The following is an 11,811-nucleotide window of genomic DNA, read 5'->3' as shown; positions in this document are numbered from 1 at the left end:
AGATAAATTTCAACAGGCAACAAATTTATTTACAAACAGTCAGAGCAGATTTGTATATAAGAAGGGAAATCGGTAATAGACCGAAGAAGAAACAAGGAAGAAGATAAGAATGCACCTGGCCACCGCTTATTTATATTTGTTTTTTACTTCATTGTGTTGTATTATTTAGTTTTTTCCTTTTTCGTTGTTTCTACTTTGTTAATGCCGTTTGTTAGAGTCAGAACTGCAACAGTAATCTGACTTTCAGGTACAAATTGACCAGACGTCCGTTCGTCCGGCCAAACGTAAGTGGACTGTATAATTAGGGTGGATCAGGTGTATCTTCCACGGCGTGGGCTGCGATTAGGGTCTCCAAAACTCTTGTCGATGGCGATCTCCTTCGCCGACGTCTTCCGGTTCCCTGACTCCGCTAACACTGTACGCTACGACTGCACGCTCGAAGTGTACGAATACCCGAGCTACTACCGTTGTCCCTAACGGTAATTCGAATGCCTCCACTACGGTACGTACGAACGTACGACTCGCTCGATCGACCTTCCGTTGCACTTCGACTCGGTTCGTCCACACTTCCCAACTCGTCTCTTCGGAATACCGGCAATACTGCCAACCAGTACTGCAAACCATGTATTCTAAACCAACTTCTCTCAACCACTCGTCCTCTTGTACAACAATCGTACAACTGACGCATATATCTTCGGCGCGCTTTCTAGCCCTATATATAGGGCCAGGGTCGGCGGCCCCGCAGTCCACCCAACGCGAACCCCCAATAGGCAGCTCGCTCAACGCGGGAGCGCTCGCTATCTCCGGCGCCGATCTAAAGCCTTGTCGGTCTTCAATTATGTGGTCATGGTTCAGATCCTTTGATCTTGCGCTAATCCCTTAATGATCACGTCATGATGACCACTTCCATGCCCTTTGATCTGACCGCTGCCGCCTTTATGGTGCACTCGCTATTGTCTCGCGAACGACGATAGATCGGGGCGCAGCAAGGGGCCTCTCTGACCCCGAATCAGAGCCGCCAGACGCCCAGATAGCGATCTGGCCGGCGATGAGCGGGTATTGTTCTTGGCCTACCCGCGACTTCTGGGCACCAGCCCTTGGCCAGGTCGCACCGACCAGGTCGGTGTTGTTCCGTTCGGAACACCGTTCGTTCACTGTTGTTTTTTATTGTTGTTGTTAGTGCTGTTGGCTAGTGAAAAATAAAAATTACCATTTAATTTATTTTTTGTATTGTTTTTTTCTGAATTATTACTATCGCATTTGATATAACGTCACTTTGGTACAATAAAATAGAGAACAATGATAAAAATTATTTTCAGAAATGCTGATCATGAAGAAGTATAAACTTCACCACAAATAATATATTTAAATAAGCAAAATTTCAATGAATGACAAAACTTCAAACAGGCAATAAAATTTTGCAAACACAACTTCTCAATCAATAATCAATGAAGTTTATTATGAACTTCAAAAGTCCAGAGGGGACAATTCAATTACTTTCAACCAGGTTTCATTAAGTGAGTGTGAACTGTATTCATTCCAGCTTAATCACATTCAACACCTTATAAGCAGATTTAAAAATATAAATAACATTTTGCACTTATATTATGGCGCACAAACACACACACATGCATGTGCGTACGATCAAATAAATGTATAACAAGTGCCAGAAATTTCAATGTAAATTTAATGATGTCAGCTTTTTAATAAAATATTACTACCTACATATTGTCAACAATATTTTACATTTTGGAATTTGCTAATTAATCTGTATCATTATTGATAAATGCATTTAATTTGCTGTGCTTTCCAGAAACAGAACAAAAAGTGAAGTCGTTGATGAATTAAAGGTCTCATTAGGTGAAAGTAAACTGATTTCATTCCAGCTTATTCAAATCAGCACTTTAAGCGAATTTGAAAATATAACTAGCATTTGTACCAATATTATGTCACATTCACACACAAACACGCATGAAATTGCCTATATTTATAGAATTGCAAAGTGATAAAAATGTTTAAGTATTCAAAAATATACTATGCTATAAATATGTTACCATTTATATTTAAAAGTGATGACGTTTCAATCATTGTACAATGGCGTAAACCTCATCACATTCGAGAAGACATTTATTTTATTATATTTTATTTGTTGAAATACTTATTATTTTCTTTTTCAAGAGTTTTCTCTATTTTCAAGCTATTTATAACATAGTTTGTTATAAATTAAATCGTGCACGTGTATTTCAATACAATTAACTGAATGTCAATATTGTAAATAAAATAAAGTTCCAATATAAAACATGAATAATTTAAATCAAAATAATTGAAATTCAAAAGTTACAAACCACTCTGCTTGCTGCAAAATTTCAGTTATTATGATGAACATTGTTCAGGGCAGAAATAATTCCATATGCAAAATAGCAACACACGGCGGAGGTGTCATCTAACGACGAACGTGAACATCAAGCTCGTCGATTAAGGTGAATTGCTTTTCAACATGAAGTGTTTTCTTGTCCAAAGCTGTCCAAATGTATCCCTGTCCCTGGATAACATAAACTTGACGCACAGAAGTTCTTCAACTTTGCAGAAAACCACAGTAATTAGTAATAAGCTTTCAAAATGATGTCCTGCGCGTTTTTGAAGGTAATATTCATCCTCTGGCATGCAAGATTTATTTGCGGAACAACTGATTAACGCGAACAGATGCGTGAAATTTGTCGAAATCTTGCAAACCGGAATCAATTGTATAACACGCATGAAAAGATAAATTACATTTAGATACAATGTTAAGGCAATGGTCGACTCTTGCAATAATATGCTTCATAAATTGCTACGTAAGTCTAAGTGAGTTGAATCTTTCAATGAAGCATTTAATGTGCTGTTTCCTCTTCAGCTGGTCAATTGTTCGTGGATGTCATTGTACATTCCGAAATTGGACGCTACCTGTGTGTTAACTGCTAAAGCAATTCGCCACGAGGACGTTCTTCACATTAAACAGACCTATTGCAGTATGGAAAGTTGTGTAGCTGCTTGTGTCCGGCTTTTACCTTCTTGTAAATTAATTAAATACAGTCCTTTTGCAAAAGTGTGTAATTTGTATTACGAAAATGCGGCTGGCAATATTTTGCAGCCAATTGATCAGATAGGACAGTCGATGCATCTTCTACTGCACAGCTGTCACAAAGGTATGATACTTATCACTTATGAAAAATTAAATTTTCTACCATACACCAGACAAAACATTTTCCACTTTTCGCATAATTTCTTAAAGTAACAAAAAATAGAAAATTTATAAATGAATTTTTTAAATCAAAAAAATAAATTGTTTGAAATATTCTGGTATTTTATTTAGACATTTCAAATATTCCTGTGGGAATCATAGTTCAAAGTGTATATCAGAGGAATAATTCGGCAAAAATACACACACCTTCTACACACAAGAATTGCCACATTTATGGGTTGCCTTTTGTGGAAAACTTTTATGCTCAGCGCATTCAACGTATTGCAACATCTTCTTTGAAACGCTGTATTGCTTTTTGTGAAGCACCTGCTCACACTTCATGCAACAGCGTTTTGTTTTCTGCCCAAGAAGGAACATGCCTTCTTCTATCTCGAACTAGAAACTTACCATTACTTGGGGGAATTATACCGACTCTACAGACCTCTGCACAATTTTTTATTATTTTAAGATGTTATAACGGTAAATGAAAATACGATTATTATTTCCAAATTGTCAGAGCATTGATAAAAATTTCAGCAAAATCATCAGTATTTAATCCGTAGTAATTAGTTGTCATTTACATAATATTTATGAGCATTTGTTATTTATACAATGATTTAGCTGAATTATATTTTCATTTTTATTATTTAACAATACTCAGCATATTTACTTTTTAAGATTTTGATTTTCCACATGCGTATTCTATCCCAAGGTTTGGAAAAATAGCCCCAATTGTTTACAGCATATTTAATCTGACAGTATCATTATATCCGGTACATTTTTATGCAACGAAAGCCGGCATTCGCATTGGATTATGGGAGACTGTAGACGAAGCCCATTGTATAATAATATGCTTAGATAAATTATTGGCATATTACTGTGATGGATACTATTTTTCACATGGTGAAAAGACATGTCTCACTTTTAGTATAAGAAAAAGGTACGCTTTGCCAAACAGCCCTCTTAACCGCCGTATAATACAGTTTACTGACGGTAAGAAAGCTAATAAATTTTAAATATGAATAGCATGTTAATGTGAAATTCGCATAACATGATCGAACATCAGTATGATAGTGGAAAGTGTTTGAAATTTCACTACGAGTAATTCACTTATTATAATTAAATTTGCACAACATTTATCGTGAAACATTACACTTGTAACATTTTATGAGTATAGTTGTAAATTTGTAAATTCTTGTGAGTTATTTCAAGATAAGCTGTGATTTCATAAATTTGTCATAATGTAGAAACAAGTAATGTCACACGCTAGTAATAAAATTGACGTTGAAAAGAAGTATGCTTGATAAAGCCAGAAGCGGCATTAAGTTGTTAAAATTTTTTTGTTCTAGATGGAATTCTGATCAACATTCCAAAAGACCAAAGAATGCTTCCACTAAAGCATTCAAATCATTTCACCACTGAAGAAAAAATTTCTTTGTTTCAATATAAAGAAATATGCACAGTACAGCATTCACTTTCAAACGTAATTCCATGGATAAACCCTGTTCAACAATATGCGAATATTTCATTTTTAAACGAGTGTATAAGCATATGCCGCTTTAAAAGAAACTTCGGATTATGCGAAGGTATTGCTTATTCTAAAGAAAGTAAAGCATGCCTCACTGCAGTTCTGGGAAATTATGACGATGAAGTTTATTTAAACGAAGGATATCATTTTTTAACTCTTAGCAATTGCTCAAAAGGTAAGAAAGTTGTAATCGTAACATTGCAAATTATATTAAAAATTTATTTAGTGCATGCATTAAATAAATACTATATGTAATAAAATCAAACTAACTCAAGCATTGAAATTAGCTGTGCTTATTTTCGGAACAAAATTCTTTTGCTTTCATAAAAGCATCATCATATAGATTAATTTTTGCTGACGTCAGCAACTATTATAACTTGTTTGTTATTTTTAATTCTTTTGTTTCAGACAGAGAGAATGAACGTGTTGACAACGATCTACCTGAATTGCATCTCTTACCGATTCTGGATGAAGTTTGTCAACTGGAATTCTATAAACCTTTATTTTTATCTGGTTGGTCAGTTATAATAGAAGTAGTAAATACAACTAATCTACTAGAATGTCTAACAAACTGTGCAGCACTTATGAAGACAAACAAATGCAGCGCTATTTACTTCATTGATGAAAGCTGCATTCTATTCAAAAGAATGCGTCACTTGCAATATCATTTCATCAGAGAAAGGGCTTCTGTTTTTGCAGAGCTGCTTTTTTGTGAACCAAACATTAGATAAACAGTACCTGCATAACCAAAAAATTACGTCTTACCACTACACGCAATAATTACATTGCATATCAAAATTTAATTAAATCTGATTATTATTACAATAAAGACAAACTTTAAAATATGTATATTGCTGCAGATATACGCATATCATTCACACTTACATTTGCGTGAGGAATGAAACAATTAATCTTGATTTTATGCAATTTTAGTGCAATAAAGGCGCAAGAGTACATCTTACAGTGCATATTTTGCAATTTGCAGTGAAGACCTTAACTTGTAGAGAGCACGGACTCGAATTTAATGACTCGGACCTTAGGTAACTTGATGCACTGCACCAATGAAGTGCTCTATTGACAAAGTGTGAAGGCATCTGCTGCACAGCCCACTCACGCTTGGTAATTAAGCCACGGCTTGTATTGTGAAAAATGCGAAGGTACATTCAGCTATTAAAGCATCAGCTCCCAATTGTCGTGATCGACTATTCGACTTAACAATTTCCTGAATCAACTGCTGGTATGAAACGATACTATTCACTATGAAACAATTTGTTTTTTGCGGCAAATAGTTAGTTTGTAACGGAAGAACAGTCGTGAGTGTCATTTAATTTAATAATATAAAATTTAAATGTTCTTCTAATTCTTACTTTTTATTAATGAAAACAGAAAAAAATTTACAAAAATGAACTGCGGCAGCTGTAATTTATGAAAATGTTTAATGCTTTTTAATGAAAAAGTTTCAGTAGCAAATTTTTTATTTTTAGTAGTCAATTTTTTATTTTTTTTCTCGATAAATGTCAAGCATTTTATATGAACAATAATTTATTGGTAAAATATTAACAATAGCAACAAATATAAATACAAATAATGAAGCAATGAAGTGCATGATAATGCAAAAGTAACGAAATAATTTGATCAGTCCAATCAGTTTGAGATGAAAGTGCATATTTGGCAAGCTTTGAATTAAAAAAAGGAAAATTTGATTGTTTACACAATAAAAACAACAACAGCATATATCTCATAAAAGTCAGCTTCTTTCCTTTTTCAAATTTTATCAATGTTTTCAGTACATTTGACTTTATATTCGACCGATAATGTTTATTACAATATATAATTCATATTTGATAGTTTCATTAAAAGTAAACATTGCGCTTATTTGAATGAAGTAAAATATTTTTCAAAATTAGTAGTTATTTAAAACTGGGCTGTATAAATGAAGAACAAAAAATTTGTTTAAACACTCATTAGTAAACAAAAGTGATTCAATACTTTACTGATTATCGTAGTCATTTTCAATTTAATCTGAAGAGAAAATAAAATTCAATTTGAATAAAAGTTGTAATTTACGATTTATATGATTCGTGGTTTTGTTTTAACCTTTATGCAAAGTTATACAACAAACATTTGAACAGTGAGCGTTTTATTTGAATATATTCGTCAGCAAATAGGCATAAAAATACGAAAAATTAATGAATAGGAAAATAACTCACGGATTTATTAACGTCAACATTAACGTGGTCATGTTTGAGCAGTGCTTAATAAATAAATAAGCACCAAAACAGCGAAAAGCAGAAACAAAATATAAATAAATAAAAAATATATACATATATGTGATATGTAGATATGGCAAAAGGTAACAGTTGTTAGAACGAAAGCTGTCAAAGTTGACTAATCATAAGAACAATTTAAGTTTTAGTTAAGGCACAGCTAAGCATCAGGTTGAAAATTGATTTTGGAGAAACAATATGCAAAAGATAAATTAAAAATTGATAAGAAGCGTAAAATGTGATAAGAAAATGAACAAGTGGCAGTAATGTTGTTGTGTATTATTATTATATGTATTGTCGATTGGTTTGTTTTATTGAATGCTTCATTTCTGTTGGGACATGCTGCCCTTTTCTTCAGAAAAAAAGCTGCTTGTTCTATTCAACAATAATAAAATGTTGAATTATTTTGGCTTTTATCCGTTGTTGTTTGTTGTTGTGGTTTACCACTTTTTTCATAAATGAAAGATGTAATATTCCGACAGCACCTAGGTGTAGCAATTAAAATGTGGCTGCAGAATGTTCTGTTTTGGTTTCATGCTTATATTAAAACACATCTCAGTTTGACAAAATAATCAAATTAACACTACTTTATGAATCACTTTTTCCAGGTTGACCAGAGTGTATTTTGATCACGTTGCAGCGATATGTTTGGAAATATGGGCAAGATTCTGTCGACTTCAATTTGATCCCTTACGGCAACGCTAGGTGAACCCAACTTAACAATTCATGGACTATACAATGTCAACATGGTCCCGTTGAATGTGCTCTGAACAAACTTCACGGCTGTGCTATAAGCAAGCTGATGTACGTGGGAAAATGGTTTCCGTTGATCGTTTGTTTGGAAGAAGCGGCCAAATTGAAAATGGATCCCGATGCGGCATTCTTACTTTGCAGCAAAAAGAAAAACTAGACCAAACTTTGTCAATTGCAATATACAAATGCGCAAACAGCGTAGAAGGTGATCTAATTCAGCTTGAAATGGCCGAAATTACCGAAAATGTCCAACCACATCCGCATTATTTTGTTCCTTGGATATTGATCAACGATCTCAGCACAACACAATTGCAAATCTACCAAAATGGTCTTTTTAATTTTTTGTGCGACCCGCACAGCGGTTCAGTACCAAAAGGTAGTGCGGAGTTTACCAATTTTTTCAAACAGCGAAAGAATTTGCAGGTATACAAAGATCACAAATAATTGATGTTTTTCAACAATTAAAAGTGAAAAAAAGGTTTTTTAATAAAAATTTATAACAAGCTTTACAGATCTTCATTTCTTATTTTCATTCAAAATAAATGGGAAAATTTTTCATTTTTAAACGCTGATTTATTATTATTGATCATGAAATTATTTATTGTCTTGATATTTGACTTTATTTATTAGAAATAAAATTTTTTTCCCTTTAACGCTACTTACTATTCAAAATGTAATATACACGTAGAATAATAAAAACTAAACAACAATAATAGTGTAGTGCTCGTCGGCGCTACATGGATTCATACAATCGCAAGAAGTTAATTGTTTATTAGACAAAGCACAAAACGGCAAAAATACCAATGACAAAATAAGAAAAACGGAATAGCTGCCGCACAAAAACAATCACCGGCTTCCAACTTGGCGTCCCCTACTGTCGATGTTCCACAAAAATTTTGGCGGGATGTGCAGGTACAATTATGTTCCATTAACTTCACAATTGCAACGGAACCCAACGGGTCGGAGTACTGCCCACATTGTGCTTACTGTGTTTCCGTTGTCCTTTTATCAAAGTAAGATGTGAAAGGAATGAGAATTTGCCCCGTTTTTCAATTCATTTTTTTTCTTCAAAAATGTTGTTGAGAAATCTTTTCTCAATACCTGCTCATTACTATCTAAAAATCCCCGTGGCACCAAAGCATTGCTCCTGGTACGAAAACAACAACTGCGCAGCGCCAGCTGCACCCCTTGTTTTTCTTAATAGAAAACAATGGAATAGCAATTAAGCGATAAAAAGGACAGCGTCCTGTCATATAACCGCCACAACTCCGGTGGCCAGTTGCTGAAAAAACGTCAAAGTGAAATGTGGCTGACAGCACGCCTGTTCAGACCCCGGCTAAGCTGCAAAGTCTAAGGGTTGTGCAACCAAGCCGATTTTCTAATTACTCTTCGATAATCTGGGTCGCCAGACGCGGAGTGAGGACAAGAAAAAGATATAAATACAAGTGCGGAGGGGGGAGTGATAATAACACGGAACACGCCGTATCGAATACTGCCTGAACCGTTTTTCTCTCGCTATATCATTGTTATTGCTCACTGTTCAATCTGAATAAACCGATTCTTCGTCAGATCCGTTGTCGTTAATTTTCTATAATTATCTTGTACAGTCCACTACAAGAAAGATCTTCAAGTTTAAACCAAAGATTTCTTAACATTTTTGGTCCTCTGAGCCGGAGTTCTCGACTGACCAGCGACCTATCGATCAAGTACTCGATTCATCGCCAACGTTCTAAAATGTGGCAACCCGGGAAGAAGAAGATCATCCCCTTTGACACGGAAAGAAAGTCATTAGAACACCGAATCCAGCGATTGCAGCGTCTGTGTGACAACGAATCAGACTTGGTAGCCATCCGCGACGCAATAAACGCAGTCGATGAGGGGAAAAAAGCGTTCATCAACTCCCGCCGAGCAAGACAGGAAGAACTAACCGGCAGCGAAAGGGCTAAGGCACTTGCCGGCTACGATCAGCTGCTGGACCTGGTTACGCTGCTTCAAAGTAAAGCAAACGATCTGCTAAAGAACTCCAGCCAGCAGCCAGCTCACAGAACACCGCAACGCTACATCAAGGTGAATGCGTGCCGTTGAGCGCCATTGTCCAGATCCCCAAGCTGCCAACCTTCAGCGGGGACATTCTCGAATTCAAGGCAATTTGGGGCCAATTCGATGATGCAGTACACCGTAGTAGAGGGGGTAGTCTGAACTCGGTTTGGTCTACTCGGGGACAAATTTTCACCGCCGTTTCTTACTGGTCGTTGAACTCGCTATTTCATTGGACCCTCAATTCGTCGTCTTATTAGTTTTCCTTATCTAATTGCTCATTGATTCAAACTCTTCAGTTGTGATTAGCTGTAATATTCTTCATTTCATTGGTTCAAATATTCCATTTAGGATTACGTAACTTTAATAGTGGTGACGTAACATTAATAATGAGAATATTCCTAATTTGGGAATTGTTTCAATCAAGATTTATAAGTTTTATCATTCATTGAAATTTTGTTTTTCCAATATATTATTTAGTTTATACTTTTTAGTGATCAACGTTTTCAATAATAATTTTTATCATTATTCTATATTTTATTATACCAGAGTGACGTTATATCAAATGCGATAATAATAATACAGAAAAAACAATACGATACAAAAATAAATTAAATAGTGATTTTGATTTTTCACTAATCAAGAGCAGCAACAACAACAGTAAGGAACAGTCAACAACAACAACAATAAACAACATAATAGTGAACAATATTAACAAAGTGGTATCAGAGAGATTTCAAAATCACAAATTATTGTTTGTGGATTAAGATTGACGTAAGATCTTTATCCGTACATAAACAATAGACAGCTGGCACCAGCTTTCCCGCCAAAAAGGTATGGATGGGAAACAGTTTTTGATATCATTGTGGTACAACCTTGAATGTACCATCCAAGGCCCAGGTTCGCCTGGTTGCTATCAGTCCAATATTAGAACCCGTAGCCAATACTAATATATGCCTCGATGCACTCTGCCACAGCAAAAAATCTTCACCGGCCATTGTTGTCCTGAATGCGTCAGGGATTTGCTGGTCCCGACAATGTTCAGGCAGTTTCAGGTATCGCTTTGACCGGTGGCTGTACATCGTGGACTTCATTCGCCGAAAAAGCGGAAAATGGCTAGATGCAGATGCCACGGCGGACACGGCGGAAACTTCTTCATCGTAAATGGCGAGGATGGTTTTTGTTTCTTCCGCGCTTCGTTTTTTCCAACCCGCCTTTTTTTCCATTTTGCATGCTAAGTGCTCATCCACTGGGCAGCTTTCGATGTGATCCTTTTGCGTGATCACACATGTCACATCCAGGTTTGTCCATATGACACCCTTGCGCCTTCTCTGCCCTATACCAAAGTAACCTAACCCTTAATAACGAAGGACACACACTGTACATTTAGCGCATACTTTTGAGCAAACCCAATGTTTTCTCTGTTTATTGGTGTATCTCAATTTGTATATGTCCTTCCTTGAGAAACAAGAGACGTACTTCCACCACGATTTGTTACAAAACGCAGCTCAGAAATATCAGCCATTGTGAAAATGATGAACAGAACAGAAAATGATTCAAATAACTCTCGAATGCAAAACGCAGGACCAAACAAAAATGAATTGGACGGTTTTGAATTCTATTTTTAATAACCATTTTGCAACGATATTTAGTTTTCATTTCATATTTTATCTACAATCGAAGATCAACTTGTGATATTCCTTGTGGCACTAATGCCTTTTGTTGATACTGACAGAATAAAATTAATCACACACAAATGGCGCACAAATGCTGACATCAAACAATGCGATGTCCACTGCAGAGTGAATTTGAAGCAGCTTTAACTGCTATTCTGCTTGGTGCTGTCCATCGCTTTCATTCCGCTTTCAAAATGTTTTACTTTTATTTATCTGAGTTCATCAGAGAAATTTCGTTTTAGCTGGCAATTATATAAGAATTATGTATAAGATGCGCTTATCCATTTGTTAGAAATTGCTCTAATACAAAGCATCGATTATGCCAAATGC

General features: G+C 35.4%; 5 protein-coding genes across 5 annotated transcripts; 3 read left to right on the top strand and 2 right to left on the bottom strand.

The window, feature by feature from the left end:
* Positions 1 to 342: 342 nt before the first annotated feature.
* On the bottom strand, positions 343 to 1,538 carry Tsp_04969 (hypothetical protein). The gene is made up of 3 exons (XM_003369511.1): positions 1,505 to 1,538; positions 948 to 1,154; positions 343 to 878 (listed from the first exon to the last, which is right to left on the bottom strand). Exons 1-3 carry the CDS (start codon positions 1,536 to 1,538, stop codon positions 343 to 345), a joined length of 777 nt encoding a protein of 258 aa, XP_003369559.1.
* A 1,245-nt stretch (positions 1,539 to 2,783) lies between these two features.
* Positions 2,784 to 5,792, top strand: Tsp_04968 (putative PAN domain protein). Its single transcript, XM_003369510.1, has 7 exons — positions 2,784 to 2,834; positions 2,894 to 3,185; positions 3,353 to 3,700; positions 3,899 to 4,213; positions 4,570 to 4,923; positions 5,157 to 5,284; positions 5,682 to 5,792. The coding sequence occupies exons 1-7, from the start codon at positions 2,784 to 2,786 to the stop codon at positions 5,790 to 5,792; spliced, it is 1,599 nt and encodes a 532-aa protein (XP_003369558.1).
* Positions 5,793 to 7,774: 1,982 nt separating this feature from the next.
* On the top strand, positions 7,775 to 8,544 carry Tsp_04967 (hypothetical protein). Its single transcript, XM_003369509.1, has 2 exons — positions 7,775 to 8,191; positions 8,485 to 8,544. The coding sequence occupies exons 1-2, from the start codon at positions 7,775 to 7,777 to the stop codon at positions 8,542 to 8,544; spliced, it is 477 nt and encodes a 158-aa protein (XP_003369557.1).
* A 958-nt stretch (positions 8,545 to 9,502) lies between these two features.
* Positions 9,503 to 10,065, top strand: Tsp_04966 (hypothetical protein). Its single transcript, XM_003369508.1, has 2 exons — positions 9,503 to 9,764; positions 9,788 to 10,065. Exons 1-2 carry the CDS (start codon positions 9,503 to 9,505, stop codon positions 10,063 to 10,065), a joined length of 540 nt encoding a protein of 179 aa, XP_003369556.1.
* Positions 10,066 to 10,665: 600 nt separating this feature from the next.
* Tsp_04965 (conserved hypothetical protein) lies at positions 10,666 to 11,330 on the bottom strand. Its single transcript, XM_003369507.1, has 2 exons — positions 11,285 to 11,330; positions 10,666 to 11,162 (listed from the first exon to the last, which is right to left on the bottom strand). Exons 1-2 carry the CDS (start codon positions 11,328 to 11,330, stop codon positions 10,666 to 10,668), a joined length of 543 nt encoding a protein of 180 aa, XP_003369555.1.
* Between the last annotated feature and the right edge of the window lie 481 nt (positions 11,331 to 11,811).

Source organism: Trichinella spiralis (assembly GCF_000181795.1).
Source record: "Trichinella spiralis strain ISS 195 chromosome Unknown Scfld1557, whole genome shotgun sequence".
In the NCBI taxonomy this organism is placed as follows: Eukaryota; Metazoa; Nematoda; class Enoplea; order Trichinellida; family Trichinellidae; genus Trichinella; species Trichinella spiralis.
This window is presented reverse-complemented; position numbering and strand designations above follow the sequence as displayed.